Source organism: Strix uralensis, chromosome 8, assembly GCF_047716275.1.
Source record: "Strix uralensis isolate ZFMK-TIS-50842 chromosome 8, bStrUra1, whole genome shotgun sequence".
NCBI lineage: Eukaryota > Metazoa > Chordata > Aves > Strigiformes > Strigidae > Strix > Strix uralensis.
This window is the reverse complement of record NC_133979.1, coordinates 28162274-28178159: the sequence shown is the minus strand read 5'-3', so window position 1 is coordinate 28178159 and position 15886 is coordinate 28162274. Positions and strand designations below refer to the sequence as shown.

The 15886-nt window shown below is 41.8% G+C and overlaps 1 protein-coding gene across 3 annotated transcripts in view; it reads right to left on the bottom strand.

Annotated features, from left to right (window-relative positions):
• NOTCH2 (notch receptor 2) overlaps window positions 1-15886 on the bottom strand; it is an 87127-nt gene that overhangs the window by 69008 nt on the left and 2233 nt on the right. For all 3 annotated transcript variants that reach the window (XR_012629901.1, XM_074876824.1, XM_074876825.1), the window contains exon 2: window positions 7937-8018. Coding sequence is in view for 2 of the 3 variants with exons in the window: in XM_074876824.1 (XP_074732925.1) it covers window positions 7937-8018 (82 nt within the window). In the remaining variant the exon portion in view is untranslated. The remainder of the gene's footprint in view (window positions 1-7936; window positions 8019-15886) is intronic.

Here is a 15886-nt window from a genome sequence, read left to right as displayed (position 1 = left end):
ATTTAACAATAATTCCCAGTCTAGAAGGTACAGGGATAACAGAACTGATTAGTTCAAAGTTCTAGCTAGATAAATTCAAATTAGAAATAGGAGTTTCTTTATCTTCAGACACAGACTTACATACAGTCTCTCAGTAGTGGAGAGAAACAACTGGAACAACGCATTTAAGGCTGCAGTGGAATTTCTCCATCACTCATGCTTGTTTAAAAGAACACCAGGATTGGCTGTTTTAGAAAGAGTATGCACGCTAGTTCAAACACAGCTATTCAGAGAGGTTATTATCCGAGTTACGCAAGGGGTCATTACTAGATGACCACAACTGTTTTTTCTCATGTTAAAATTTATTAACTAGCCTTAGCCATACGTCTAAAGTAAGAAAGTCATCTAATAGATGTGCATAATCATAATTTACCATTCCCCACACCCAAATTAGGCTTCTTTCACCATACCTTAATACTTTCAACTTTGCACCCAAGAACAGACATGAAAAGATTTTTTGCAGGGCAAGGCAGGATAATAAAGTTACAGAAATCAAATCCTGAGACAATACCATTTGCAGAATTATCCTCTGCCTCTTGTGCCATCCTCAGTATAACAGCTGAAGGCCGTTGGTCAGTGTGAGCTGCTGCTACATCACACAAGAGGCAATCTTCGGGTATTCTGGGCCTAAACCATGGCAGTTCTATAGGCTTCCTTTAACATCCCAGATCCCTCCTTGATATGCGTTAGAAATCAGTCCAAACGCCAGCGGGCTACAGCACGGCTTTGTAGGAGCTCGATCACATAGAAATCTGGCACCCAGCAAAGACAGCTGTGCCAGAAGCTGGAGGACTGCTTGACTCCCACGGCATTCAAGCCTGCACATGGTGCTCTGGCTAGCTCTGCTCAGAGACCGTCTGGATAACTACACTTAAATCATGTTTCTGGACATCTATATGCAGCTGATGAATTTGTAAAGTCAAATTCAGCTTCAGTCCCAGAAGTCTTACAAGATTTTGTTATAGGGATTTCTCCTGGTTTTACCACCACCAGTGATGGGGGGCTTTGGGTAGCTGTCTTCAGTGTCAGCAATACACCAAGCTCCTCAGAGTAACAGCAGCAGGCACAGGCCATACACTTGCAGTTCCCTTTATCATAAAAGAAAGAGCAACAAACCAGAACTTCACCAAACCTCACCCAGGGTATCTCATCAAGCAAACAAGAGGTGCTCCAACACCACCCACCCCTCACAAAATAAACCAAAACACACCTAAAAGGTAAGTAAAGGCTGTAAAATTAACTAGAAAGTCTAGAGGAACGTCTCATGTTTTGTCTGCAAGCAAATAAACCACCAAAACCCACCTCTCTCCCACTCACCCAACACTCAGGGATACTGGAAAGTGCATTTAACTGTGCCCCCAGGTAACAGGGAGGAAGGAGCCTAAACACTGATTAAGAGTATTGCTGGTATGATTTAAAAGGAAAGCTGAGACCTGCGCTCTAAGACGACCCTCAACCATCACCCACAAATGGCCAAGCATTTTGTACACAAACATTCTGGTACAAAGTTGAAGAGCGCTCCAAGACCAGGCTTGTTCTAGTATCTTCTGAGGCTAATCAGAAAAACATGGGGGAGCACTCCAGCAGGGAACAGCAAAAGCTCTTTTAACTTTAGCTCTTTATATCTGGAAGGACAAAAACCTTACAGAATATGCCAAAGGGAACGTGCCTGCCTGTGGAAAGATGGTAGGTCAGGTACACACAGCCCTTGTACCCACCATTATGTTCTCCTCCTGGAGAAGCCCTTGGTCACACACTTATGCAATTCTCCCCCCTCCAGCAATTCAGTGCAATCCTTTTTGAATGTTAAAGAACAAAAAACCTACAGTCCAGATTTTCAACCATGTCTCCTGTCATCAACATTTCTAGGCACAAATACTAGTAATTTAGTTCTAAATGTTGGTGTAGACAAAACTGCAAATATTTGCCCCTGATTCATGTTGGGCACCACATTGTTTCTCTAAAAATAGAGGCAAACACTGAAAAAGCGGGGTCTAAGTCCAGACTTCTCTAAAGTATATGATTATCCTCAACAGCAACTCCAGCTTCCCACCACCCTGGCTCTGCTCTCATCTCAACCTACTCTTTCAAGCTCTCTTTAGGAGAGAAAAGTGAAAAAAAAAAAAAGAGCCACTTGTCTACAGAGCAGCTTAAAATTGTAGCAGCTTGTGTCAGCTCCAAATGACATGCTCAGAACAGGAAACCAAATCTTTTCCAAATAAAAGCCACTGTTTCTCCTCAGTTTTCCATCTAACACTCAGAAACAGAAACAGGAAGATGAAGTTTGTTCTGGCACTTTCTGGAAGCACATGAGGTCTCTTAACCTACTTCAACAGGAATTTAATCTTTTAAGAACAAATTTCACATACAACTTAATTCAAATCATGATTTCTGAAAGCTAGAGAGTTTGAAATGGGAAAATGTCCTGTGGGCTGCATCAGCTATGCAGCTGCTTCTAATTAAAGCTTCTCCTTTACTCTCTCTGGGCTACTTTCCAGCACAAATACTTTAGTCAGAGCTCAGCCCTTTTTTTTTCCTTCTCCTTTTCAGCTCCAGCCTGCATTTGCCTTAGCTCAGGCTCTCATGGAGCTAAACAAGAGACGTAAAAACAAAATGAAGGTATTTATCCAAATTTGAAGTATCCACAAATCCACAGAGCTGCATTCACTCTAACAACCTAACTCTACAAAGTGAAAGTATAAGACTCACAAAAGCTGCATTTCTGGCCCTTCTGCCACAAAACTACATTGAAGTTACCTCCCAATACTTAGTTCCTCTTGCTTTCAAAAGACTTCTGGAAAATATGTCTGGCCTGTTGGAAAAGCCTCATCTGCTGTACTATATTTTCTTGGGCACATTCACAGGACAGTCTCTTCAAATGCACCTTATAGACTGTTTTAACCAGTCTTCCAGATGTTTGATTTTCATGGGAGTTTCCTATTCAGGCCCAGTGATATCATCTGGAGATGCACAGAAGGAAGCAGATGGTTTTAATTTAAATCGCAAAGGGAAGAATTTCCTAGTAGTCTTGCTTTCCCCCCCCCCCCCCCCGTTCACTTTGATTGGAAGATGCTTCAACAGAGGCGGGGGGGCAGGGGGAAATGCAGTTTGATGACTAACATGAGAAGGGTCTCAGCTATTCTGCTACAGATTTTAACCAGGCTTCTCTCTGGCTCCCGGGTTCTGACTCCCACACCTACACCTTCTCTCAGGAGGGAGAACAGGATTCTCTGGTTAGCTTTACAAACGCTCCTTCCCATGTCTCAAGGCTCCCATTTATGCGTCATACTTTGAATGCAGACTATGGGATGGGACGGCCTCTCTGCTGTGTGTTTAAAGCAGTATACAGCTATTGTTTCTAGTCCACAGAAAGTGCTTCCACAGCGTACCGCTCCCCAGTATACCAAGGAGTAACAGCAACTGAAGTCTGAATAGGCAAGGTTTTGTTCAGCTTTTTCTGACCATCAGAGCTCTGAACAGCTTTTGGTCTGCACAGGTAAATCACAATAGAGAATTCTGATTGAGTGACTCGTATCACCACTGTTCCCAGAGCTGAAGCTAAAAGTGTATGTACTGTCCCCTTTTTCCTCTGCCCTGGTCTCCAGGGTCTCCTTTAACTTCTGAAAGGAGACAGAAGGAAACAGGAAAGGGCAACCCATTCTCAGAAAGGAACAACTTTTCAACTTTTGCCTTTATCCTCTTCTGGAAAAACTTTCAGACCTCATCCTGCTACAGGGTCTCCTATGGATATTCCCCATTCACTGGTCTAGGAGTGATTAGTCTCTTGAGATAGATCCTGAGAAGATATCTGCTGCAGGCTTGGAAGCAGTTCTGCAGTCTAGGATCTTGCCTTCAGCCCCAGAAGTCCTCTAAAATCCAAGTTAAAATTCATTTATAAAGATCCAGCTGAAAAGAAAGGTAGGTCAAAAACCTTGCAAGGGGTTTGGAGTTACGGGGGGTTAGATTTGGGATAGAAGCCCCTTACAGCCATGCTGTTGCTGCTTTCGAGTTCAGCATGCTTTGAGGTCCTCCTGTTGCCATCCTGCAGCTATGAGGTAAAAACTGTATCATGCAATGTAGAAGTATGCACAAACTTCTGCACCAGGTGAGAAAAACACTGCTCACTGGAGAGGCACAGAAGCACAGAAAGCTGCACAGATCCTGACAGCTTTGGGCATGAAAGGATGTGTTGAAAGAGACTGTCCTTTTGGCATCAGCCAACTTCAGCAGTCTCCCCTTTCGACTAAGCACAGCCAACAAGCTATGGTTGCCACTATACTATTTTTTTTTCCATCAGGACCCAACAAAAGACAATAGAGTTAAAGCGGTACTTTGGTTCAAACAGAGGTATCAATATCCCTTCTAGGCACACAATGTGCAACAGTCCTAAGGTCAAAAAATCGAATCTTAAACAACTACAACGCACGAGAAGTAGCAAAGCCCAGCTTCCTCCCTAAACCTTGGAGCACCCCTACCCCAACTCCCTTCCTTCTCACTTCTGCTTCTCTCCCTGGCACAGCCTTGCTTCTGCTCCCTGTCACTGGGGCACAGGGGAGGGAAGTTGGGAGAGGCCACAGCTGCCAAATGTGGGGAAACCAGTCAAGACACTCTCCACTTCAGGGCCCTGCCCCACTCCAAGCACAGAGAGACAGCCCAGTCCTGCATCCGCCTGCAGCAGAGCAGACTCGTGCTCAGAAATCAGCGGGCAGTGTTGCCAGAATCTCTGCTCTGCTTGTCCTTGAAACAGCTCCTTGCACCCACACCTCTCAGTCTGCCTGCAACTGCAGAAATCCTGCAAGTTAGCAGTACTATCCCCCAGACTCTTCCTACTACTACTACTTTCCCAGTTATCCAGCAGCAGGGAGATGAGAAGGGCCTTTCCTGTGATGTTCACAATTAGCATTAAGCAACAAGCAACTGTTATCTTGCTTCTCTGCTGGATATGAGAGTATACAAGAAGGCTCCTTCATGCTTAACACCTCAATATGCAAAAGGCTGCCTGGAGATGCTTTGCGGGGTGGGGTGGGGGGGAACAAGCCACAACAACTACAAAAAAAAAATCCACCACAGTGCAACGCAAAGCCAAACCCCAAACTGAAACTGCCTTTTGTCAAAGCGGGACCCAGGAAGCTTGGAAGGACAGGTTCCCTTTGTACTGTTACTGCAGATACAGCCATATTCCTTGGAATAAGGTCTGCGTCCTCACCATGCTAGTCACTGAATGGGTGTAGAAAGATCTCTCAAACAAAAATTCTGACCTTGGAAGACGCAAACACAGGAATGTGTAATTTTCCAAATATAAAATCAAGGTCAAAGAAGGTCAGTAATTCTATCAAACAGTGCCACAAAATGACAGCCATGGGCCAGCAGCGTCACCAAGGGAACGGAGCTACTTAAGGGGCACTCGCAAGAGCAATCTGATAAAGATCCAACTCTGATTTCCTTACAAGGGTCACAATCGCTGTTCCTGTAACAGAAGCCAGATGCACCAGAATAAAGGTTTCTTAGCAGAAAACTAGCTTTCTCTTTTAATGGAGTAGACACTACAGGATTTTTTGACAAAGTGTTTCAGCATTAAGCTGTCACTTGCTGCTTTGCCAAATACCTAGACTACATGTTTAACATAAGCACTGATAAGCAACTCATGTCTATTCATCACATATGATAATCTCTGATGCAGGTTCTCCTTCAGCTGTTCGCTTGTTTCTTACAGACAGCAAGATTAACTAGATGGACTGACCACACGCTAGAACAAACAACTTGGCCGAGAGGAGGTACAGGAAGAAGAAGAGAGCCTATTATAAGAACTTATTGCCCAGCAGAGGAAGTACTGCCGAAAACTTGAAAAAAGTGGAAGGGGTGGAGATTTAGCTAATCAGAGAGTGATCCTGCAGAGCTAGAAGCCAAGCCACTTGCTTTAGTAATAAGTTCAGTTTCCTGAACAAAACATTTCTACTCTTACAGCCATCAAAAATTCAGAAAGTCATTTAGGTTACTACACAAGATAGAAAGTTCCCCTATTCAGAGTTCCTCATAGTGCAGGAAAGAAAAAAGTTAAAACCAAAACAGGATGCTAAGAATCAGCCTGCTTAAGGTAGAATCTCCACAGTTGAGGGTTTTTTTCCTACTTTTCCCCTCCTTTCTGCAAAACAGAGTTCTTGAGCCAGAACTAGAAAAAAGATACATACAGGCCTCTATTAGCCTTTCCGTTACTCTGGCACCTGCAAAGGGACTGAACTGTTACTTGAAGGAGGGGTTGGCTTAAGACCTGCAAGAAAACTTCGCACAAAAAGGAAGAGGACAATATTAGAATTATAAATAACTCCGGGTGCTAAAAAAATATGAGTGGTCAAAGCTGCCACTGTGATAAGGGAAATGTGTCAAGATTTAGACTGCATTAAAAATACTGAAGTTAATCAGATGAACCAACTAAATATTTTTTTTTTTTTTTCAGTCTAAGACATGGTCAAGAGGATCATGCAAGTTGGAGAAAACATCCCTAGGAAGGTACAAGCGGCACTGACATCAACACCAGTCTTGTTTATTACCTTCATCACGACTCATGTACTTTGGCTCCAGACTACCATGCTTAAGTACGCATCAGAAAGACCTACTAAACGTCACACAATTTCTTGTTGCAGTCTTAAAATACAGGTGAAAAGCAGGAAAAGTTCCAGCTTTCTTTTCAGAAGGGTAGCTCATTTCTGTTGACAGCAATATAAAGCCATGGAAAGGAAAACACTAGGAAACAGTAATAGTTAAAAATTTGAAAAAAACAACAGGGAATAACAAGTTACATGTTTGCCTTTCTACGGCCTTTCTGCACACCAGGTATTGATTCGAAACTGAGAAGAACCTCAAATTAGATAATGATTTCCCCTTTGTGTGTCACAGGTGCAATCTATGTGTATCGAGTTTTATGTACCACATCAACAGAAAGAACTAAAGGTTGTGGCTAGGGAAGATGGATGTGTAGAAAAGGGTGAGGAGCAGAGCTGTGTGTTAGCCAACCTAAAACAACAAGACAAAATTCACTAATATTTGAAGAATGTTAGCATTAAGAGGGATTTAGCATGCTAGAAAATGGCACAACTTGCACTGATGAAGTAAGCAAGGTTTAGAAAATAATCCATTTACTGCAGACATAGTAAATTAACCCTGCCAAACAAGGAGGATTTATCTTTTTGCAAAATATCACTTAATTTTAAAAAAAATCTAAATACTGCAGTTTGAAAGGTGAACTGCATTTAAATAGATGTGATATTCTCCAGACACCACACACTCCGCAAAAGCTCCTACTGATCAGCTTTCCATGCAGCAGCAAAGTGAAGGCACCATTGAAGACGGGTGTCAACACTTACCAAAAGCAATTACATGATAAAGACAAACGTGGGGGTGTGTTTGGGGTTTTTTGTTAGTTTGTTTTTGCAACTCCCACATGTTACTTGCTCTCCAGCATGTGGAAGGGAACTGGCACACTTCAGAGTGCAGAGCAGTTCTGAAAAACCTCATAAAAATATTCAAATTGGGGCTGAAACTCTATAAAGTAAGGCAAGCTATAAGATGGAGAGCAAGTTCCAACTTAACTTGCGGGTCTGGAAGCAAGGTAAAGAGTTTACCTCTACGATCACGTTGGCCTCGCTTCCTAACCTAATGTAATGAAATCAAACTGACAAGATCCAAACCCAAAAATCTGAACAAGAATTCCACATTTGTTATGTTACAAAAAGCTAACACATAAGAACTAACACATTATCAACAAACACCAACTGTGCTAAAACTGTTACACTGAACGTACCCCATAAGAAAATCTTAACTATTCACATTTCCTTTCTGGCTAGGAACCCGAATGAAAGAAGACTGGTAATTAAACTGATTAGAAATTAAACCAACTTACTTGCAATATCCTGTACCATTTTGATATGGAATGCACTTTCCCTCATTAACACATGGCTTGGAATCATCCATACACTGCAAAGCTGAAAGAAAAGAAAACGACAGTCAAATCAGTAGCCATACATGTTAAGTCAAAGCTTCATTAGCATACTTAGGGGAATGAAAAATCTTACAGTAAAAAATTTTATGACTGGAACAAAAACAAAGACACTATCACATATTTTAATTTAATCTCTGGCAGCGTCAAGAGCCAAACTGAAAGAAGAATCAGATACAGATTTGTTCATCAGGCAACTAAATGTTTCCAGAATTTCTTTTAGGTAGATTTTCAAAGCAAAGCATGCCGTAATTTCAGCAAGCTACAAAGACATTCATGTCAGCACTTGCATATTTTGGGTTGCCACCAACTACTACTTGCTGATCAAAATTCTGGACTGAAATTCTCTGAAATTAGAGGCAACCAGTCCTAAGCCTTCTTTCAGATTATTTTGTCTCAAATTCTTTCCTTCTTTTCTACTATCTCTAGAGACACTTGGCACTGAAATAGGTGCATCTGTCCCTCATAAGCTCACCTGCGGTATGTTTCTAGCAATTCAAAATTTGCCACAACATCATTACTGTTCTGGCACTCTGATTTCAGTCAGGATTGTGTTTGGGAGTAAGTGAAAACATCAGCAATGTTAAAGACTTTCAGGAGAGGATTTGGTATTTCTGAGGAGGAGATACTTTGTAGCTCAAACTTGACATTTTCAGCAGTATGTTTTTAAAAAAGCATTAGGTATAATACAGTTTAGGGCTGGTCAATTTTTATCCAAGTCTACTGGAAGCTCTAGCGAGGCCTGTTCTGATGGAAGCAACACATCAGCTCCAGCTCTGGCAAGTGCTTGTCTCTTCACCACGACCTGAAGCAGCACACTGTGGCTATTTCTGAAGTGACCAGAAGGGTGAGAACTATGGAAGCCCTGCAGGAGCAGAGGGCACTCTAGAACCACAAAAATTTAGCCAGTCCACCTAGACCACAGCCTGCCACTTGAATAGCACCAAAGTAGTGGATAAAGCTCTCGGAACCAGAAGATCTGGGACCTATCCTAAACTTACCCACATACCGAGAAGTCACAAGCTCTTCCCAGCCTCCAGTTCTGTCTCCTGGCCCCCAAAACACACACACTTCCATGCCTTTAGGTACCCTATTTCAACAACTTTATTGCATTAGGGAAAGCATTTAACCAATCTTAGTTGAAGGCACCTAGAGGCACCAATAACATCCAACCACCGAAACTGCCCGCTTGTGTATCAGCTGCTGTAGAGCAGATTGCCTTTTTTTTATTATTTTAAGGATGGTTTTCCTTTCCTCAAGGGGTATTACATTTTCAATCAAATTCATCAAGGGGCATCAGGGAAAACTGTTCCAAACCACCAAAGTTTATATGTTGGTGACTAAGGAATGGGGCTCAGAAACAGAAGAGTTAAAGCACCGGTCCCATTAAGACCTCCCTGCAACCAGCACAAATTCAGTCCAGCAATTAGACAACTTGGAACAGACTCCAGTTACTGCTATCTGGGGTTTGAAGTGTTATTTCTCAATAACCCTGGAGCACGTAAACAGGTCACATGCACTATGAGGTACTATAGGAGCATTTCACACTTGCAATCCCTATAGAGAATACAGTTAAATTAAACACAGTTGCCCAGGAAAATTATCAATATTTCCCACAACACAAGTATGCCTGTTTCTGTTAACTCGATTTCTGAAAGAGGGGCACTTGGATGGCGCTGCTTCTGCAGAGCTCTCAGGAAATGAGGAAAATTCCACTCTGAGCCCCTTTCAGATAACCCCTGAGGTCAGGGTTACTAAGCGACAGAAATATTAACACGGATTTTGCACGGCATTCCCCCCCACTGTGGTCAAAACCACTTACACTGATTTGCACCTGTCTGAATTTTTATCCCATTTAACAGCAACATTCACAAGGCTTCAACTCCAAACTTCATCTGCTTCTGTCTAACACTACAGCAGCTTGTTTTCACAGCAAAGATTAGCTCCAGTTTGCATAGTTCAGCTACACTGTGTTCAAGAGAAACTGCAAAAGGACCTGGAATGATTCGGACTTCTCTTACCACCTATGCTACTCCAGGGAAATGGAGAAGGTTAAAACAAGCCTTACCACATTTCAGAGGACCGGGAGGGGAAGCAGACTAGGTATTCTCATCTCACTACCTTGAATTTTCATTCTTTTCACACCAATCGAGCCAGTGAAGCAAATACTCATAGGATTATTTCTTTTGTGCCCATGCTTTCAAACACAATTTTGTAATCTCTTCAAGTACCCGCGTCCCCAGTGAGAACTGAGCAGCCAGTTGATTTTGTAACCCACATAGTAAAAGCTTAACTAGCACTTGGCCAAAAACACCTCCCAGCACAACTGCACAGAGGGGAACAAGAGGGTGACAGCTTTTGGGGTCACGATAAGGATCCAAATCAGTGATTCCTGTTCAGCTTGCTAGGCCAAATACAGACACAGCAGAGACACTTTAGCAAAGTAATGATTAATTTTCTCCTGGTTTTTGACAAATTATTCCTGCCTTGAACTGCTGTTTAGCAGGTCATTAAACTACTACTAGTCCTTAGAATTCTTTAACAGAGACACATAGCAAACAGGGCAATGCAGGCAGCTAAATATATATTTTGTATACAGTAAATTAGAAGTGAAAGAAGTTAAGAAAACAAAAGGAAAAAAAGACTCTTTTGTACTTTTTCAGCTTAAGACTAAAATAGGCTGAATAGAAATACATTGAAATGCAACTAAAGCTGAAGTGAATGTAAATGTAACCATATTCTATATTAAAATGAGTATTAAAAAGTAACATGACCACTTCTCTTTAAAAAAAGAAATCACAGGGGACATTGAAGACTACAGTTCTCACAGTAAAATTAGCATTTCTGTGCACAAAGCACTGTCTTCCTGTATTTCACGATATCTTTAACAATTTCACAATGCATGCAAAACCAAGGCATTTCAACATGACTTACTTCAAAAGCTACTTTCCTGCTACTCTACCATGTGGTGCTCAAGACTTAATAGCATCAGAAACTTTACCTTCTACCTCAGCCAGCATAAAAAGTATGTTTTGCTACATCCATTATGTTAACTGGAAATACTTTGGTGTGTACAGCATGAGAGAAGACAGCCTTCTCTTGAAAAGATAAAGCCCCTTTTCTAGAAGCCATACATAGATAGCATCAGCATGCTGTCAAGGCTTTGAGCCTAACAGACTGCTTTTGACAGTTTTCTTCCTTGTTTAAAAAACCAGCAATGGCGAATTATTTGGTGGCTTTCTGCACTTGCTCTAGCTTGCCAAAACCACTAGGACTGTCAGAAGCTGGCTTAGCCCAGACCAAGCACAAGCGGTGATGTTTCAAGTCCTCGCACTCCCGTGCAGTGGAGGGCTCGCGCCGGTATGCCAGCAGGTCTTCGAGGGGAAATCCCACTGCTTCTTAATGTATTGAACTGCCCCGTAACTTTTATCAGTCCTTTTGGGCATATTATGGGAATATTGGGAAGACATCCCACAACTACCAAAAGACTGGCTTCTTATGAAGTGGGCAGGCCACCACTTTGTGAAAGTACCACCCAATTTCTAGCACGCATCGTAGCCAGGTTTGAAAGACTTCTCAGACGCAGGCTCTAAGTACATGCGAGATGAACGTTATTAGCTATACTACACAGCCTAGAGTCCATACAAACTCTTGCACATGCCTGCATTTAGACAAATTCTAACCTGACATTTAACTAGCCTACCGGGACTATTTTCCAAGGCCAGAGGGAAAAAACAGGTAGCCACTGCTGTAAAATGAGCACAAGCAGAAAGCGTTACTCACAGAAACACTATAGGAAGTACTATGATTCTCAACATCCAAATTCAAAGCTCACACTTAACTGGAATACAGTTCCACCCAGGTTTAATCTTTTTGGCTAGACAGACTGTTAAAGCAAATCTAGGAAGAAAAGGAAAGTTCTGTTTCTGCCTCATTGTTCTTTAGGATGCCAAGAGGATCTGGAAGTTGTGATTTGTTTTCTATATCTGCCCACTATAAATTCAGATACTTTCTAGGCCATCAAATTAAACGAAATACTGAAGGATTAAGATCAGAAGCTGTAAGAGTCAGAGTTCAGCTTTTAAGAGAGAAGACTGCTATAGGGAAACAGAGCCATAACCAGGGAAAATCTGAAAGGGCTTTATTGTAAATACTAGAAGGAAAGTAATGCCAATGAAGTCCTCACCCACAAGTTCAGAAAAAGTCAAACAGAAATAAAAATGCAAAATACCAAAACAATTAATGCTGTGAGGAAGAAACGTTACAAAGCTGGTTTCCTGTAGCTTTGTGGTTGATTATCCTGCATCTAAGAAGGTGCAGGCTCTGACCAAAGGTTTTACTGCAAGTAAGGGGAGAGTGACATTCTGACAGAGAACACAGCTGAGCTGCTGGTACAGCCTTCTCCTTGGGAGGACACTATATGGGTCTCTCTCTCCTCTTTCTGTCCATAAATTTTCCATTAAGTTCAGAGAAACTCAGTATCTTTTAGGAACCTAGATCTCTGTCATACTTGGTTGAAAGTTGTCCATAGGTTCAAAAGCTCTCTTGGGGGAAAGAGTGGAAAACAACTTGAACATATAAGAAAAGTCAGGCTAAAAAAACCCTAAAGACTAGAATGAAAACTAAAGGACAAAATAGGTTTCAATAACCTTTATGTAGTCAGTGGATTTTCTGTCCCGATTGACATTCATGAGAAACAGTCTGTCATTTCAACCGTGTTACTCATTTTATATGAGGAAAAAGGAGGAAAAAGGATTCAAAGCCCTCAAAGAGCAGCAACACAGGGTACATAGGGAATCCTTATGCAAGCTCAGGCTGCTTGCCAGTGGTGGATCAGCTCGGAAGAGGACAATAGTCAGCATGGTCAGAAACACCAGCTACCCTACAAATCAAGGGGTCTCCAACTCCAAGGGAGCAAAAAACAGCTTCTGATTCCCTTCAGGAAAAACAAAGTGTGAAAATAGAAGCTAAGAGAAAATGCTGAAACGTGAAGTGCAATTCTGGAGGAAGATGGGTAGGTCCCCCATGTGCAGAAAGGGACAAAATTCTTCCACAGTAGAACCTCAACCACACAAACAGCTGCTTTGAAACAGCTGGTAAGGAATAAGAAGCACTGCACATATGGAGAGGATACCCAAAGATAACCAAATTTTGGAGGAAAACCACAAAGGAGTGATAACTAATTATGCATTCACTAACCTCAACAGATTACAGTTCCAGTGAGATTATATATGAGGGAAAAACCCACTAGTAAATAAGTGCTAGCATTTTCTTTTTTTTTTTTTAGGAATAGATTGCACATATGATGGGGGCGGAAGCAAACTAGTAAAAATCCTTACTGTGAAAAAACAATAAAGCCTTATATTCAGCTCATATTTAGAAAACGTTAACATTTGGGGAATTTAAACAAGCCAACCAGTTTGCACTTCACAGACAGAGGGTAGTAGTTAAGGACAAAGCTTGTCTACAAGACATAGAAATAGTCTGTAAAGTAAAAATGCTTTAATCAGATTAGTAAGACATCTCCACTGTTTTTACACACAAAAGCCTGAATCAATTGGATAATGCAAGATTCATCAACTGAGAAGCTAAGCAGAGCTCAGAGGAGTGTGAAGGCACTCAGCCAACATCCTGTACCTTTTGGGAGAGAAAACCCCAATATCTAAACTTGTTTCCTTCACTAACTTCTCTAGACAAGTGTAAAAAAAAAAAATTTAAAAAATTAAGTGGATTTCAGAAGAACAAGACTGTGAGAAGAAAAAAAAAAATTGCTTTAGAAGTTCATCAGATTTGTTTGGTTTTTTTTTTTAATTTGAGAGCGTTAACAGCAAATCTGACTCCATTAAGCTCTCAGACACACAAAACTGCATGCCCTGCCATTATCTGTTTCAAATTTCTCCCCCAAACACCTAGGAATCGGCAAAAACTACTAATTGGCCCTCCTAAGAACAGAGCTGGGAACCACTGAGCAAATTCACAGGTAGAGTTGAAGCCTTTCTGTCGTCAGGGTCTTGGGCCTAGGAAGCTGCACTGTTATTTCTATCAGATGCAGCTATAGTTCATGCAACACTTTCTGTTGAAAAACTACCAATAAAAGCTCAAGTTATAATACATATTGAATTCAGGATGAACCTGTAATACAGCTTGAACGTCTGTCTGTCTCACCATATTCTTCACTTCCTTACACAGCTACTGTTCCCTGCCTTCCCTTATCTTCAGTTTTTCAAACAAAGCTAAAATGCCTAAAATCCAGAACTGCAACATAAAGTATTTAGTTAAAAAAAAAAAGTTTTCAACAAAAAAATGTAGGGAGGGCAATTAAAGAGCTGAAGAGGTATTGGTGTTTCCATGGCAATCTGGCAGATGGGAGCCATGCTCGGGTCTTCTCCAAAGTCTTCCGTCATTCTCCAGCACTAAATCTTTATTAATTTGAACATTAAGCATGTTTGCCCGTGCAGAAATGCTAGCCCACTACTTGCGCTGAGCAGCGCTTCCGCAGCCGTCCAGGGTGATGTCAGAGAAACGAGATGAAGACTTGCTGCACGGAACAAACAGCAGACGCCCTGTGCCATTTTGAGATACAAAGCTCTTTTTTCATCCTCGGAGTGGTCTAAAAAAAGGACATGTGCCCTAGGAACAGACTATTTTCTAAACAGAACGAACTATTATTTCTGAAGCTCTCAGATGACCGCGTTTAGAACGATATAAGCACTGTTTCTTCTAGATGGGCACTGACAGCCCTTGACTTCTGTTGGCAAGATGATTTCAGAGTAAATTCACAGAAACTAAGTATATAACCACAAAAGGACTTTTTAACGCAGATTCTTAGGGAAGCTCCTTTTTTCCCCCAACATGGATGACATTTCCCTAGTGTCCCACAGGAGGGGTGAGAATTAATAATCACTGTATCATTCCTCCACTTAACAGTCATTAGCCAAGAGCACAGACTTAAAGGAAACAACGTTACATCTGGAGTTACAAATTGTTACCGTTTGGTTTTGCCCTTAAGTAAGATTCCCAAGTTCAGAAGAAACAGGCTGCCGAAGTCCTGCTGCCGCTTTTTCACCTTCTCCTCGTGCCGAGCTCAAACCCCAGCCGCTGGTGCCCTCTCACAGCACAGATCTCTCATTTTCAAAAATGGTAAGCCAAACAGGACGAGAGTACATTGAAGAGAATTACCGACTCATTGCAACAGCAGCAAGACACTTTAAAAAAAAAGAGAGGCAGGGAAGTGACTGTGGAAGCTGACAAAAACCCAACCCACCCACTATAAGAGATTCTGATGCCAAATGCCACCAGAGGCGTGAGCCCTCTTTTCCCAAGGATTCAAGTCCTGAGAACGTCAGCAAGAGGATCTTCACGTATCTCTAATCTGACTAAGTGATGCCCTGCAGGAAGTGATGCGAGTGAGCCAGATTCTCATCACGCTCCCTTTTGAAAGTCTAAATCAGCATCTTTGATAAGAACAAATTTGATAGACAGTAACACCTTCAAAAGATCAAGTCAAACTTGCTTTTCTGTAAGCAAATACCTATCAAGCAGACCAGCATTGTCAGTGTTATCTGAAGTCCTCAAAAATTTCACTGTTGGAATATTAAAGATCTCAAACTGCAGTCCACATCAACGCACTACTTTTGTGCTGCTCCAGACTAAAAATGCATTGCAACCTGTTAGACATACAGGCTGACAGTCAACAGCAACCTGGTGAAACTGGGCTTAGCAAAACCCAAGTGTTAATAAAGACAGTGGGTAATTAGGGCGGGCTTTACTAGTGCGGATTCCGGTTTCACCCATTGCCGTCTGATCAGAAGAGGAGCAAATCGTTCACAGCAATTATCAGGAGAGAATCCTCAC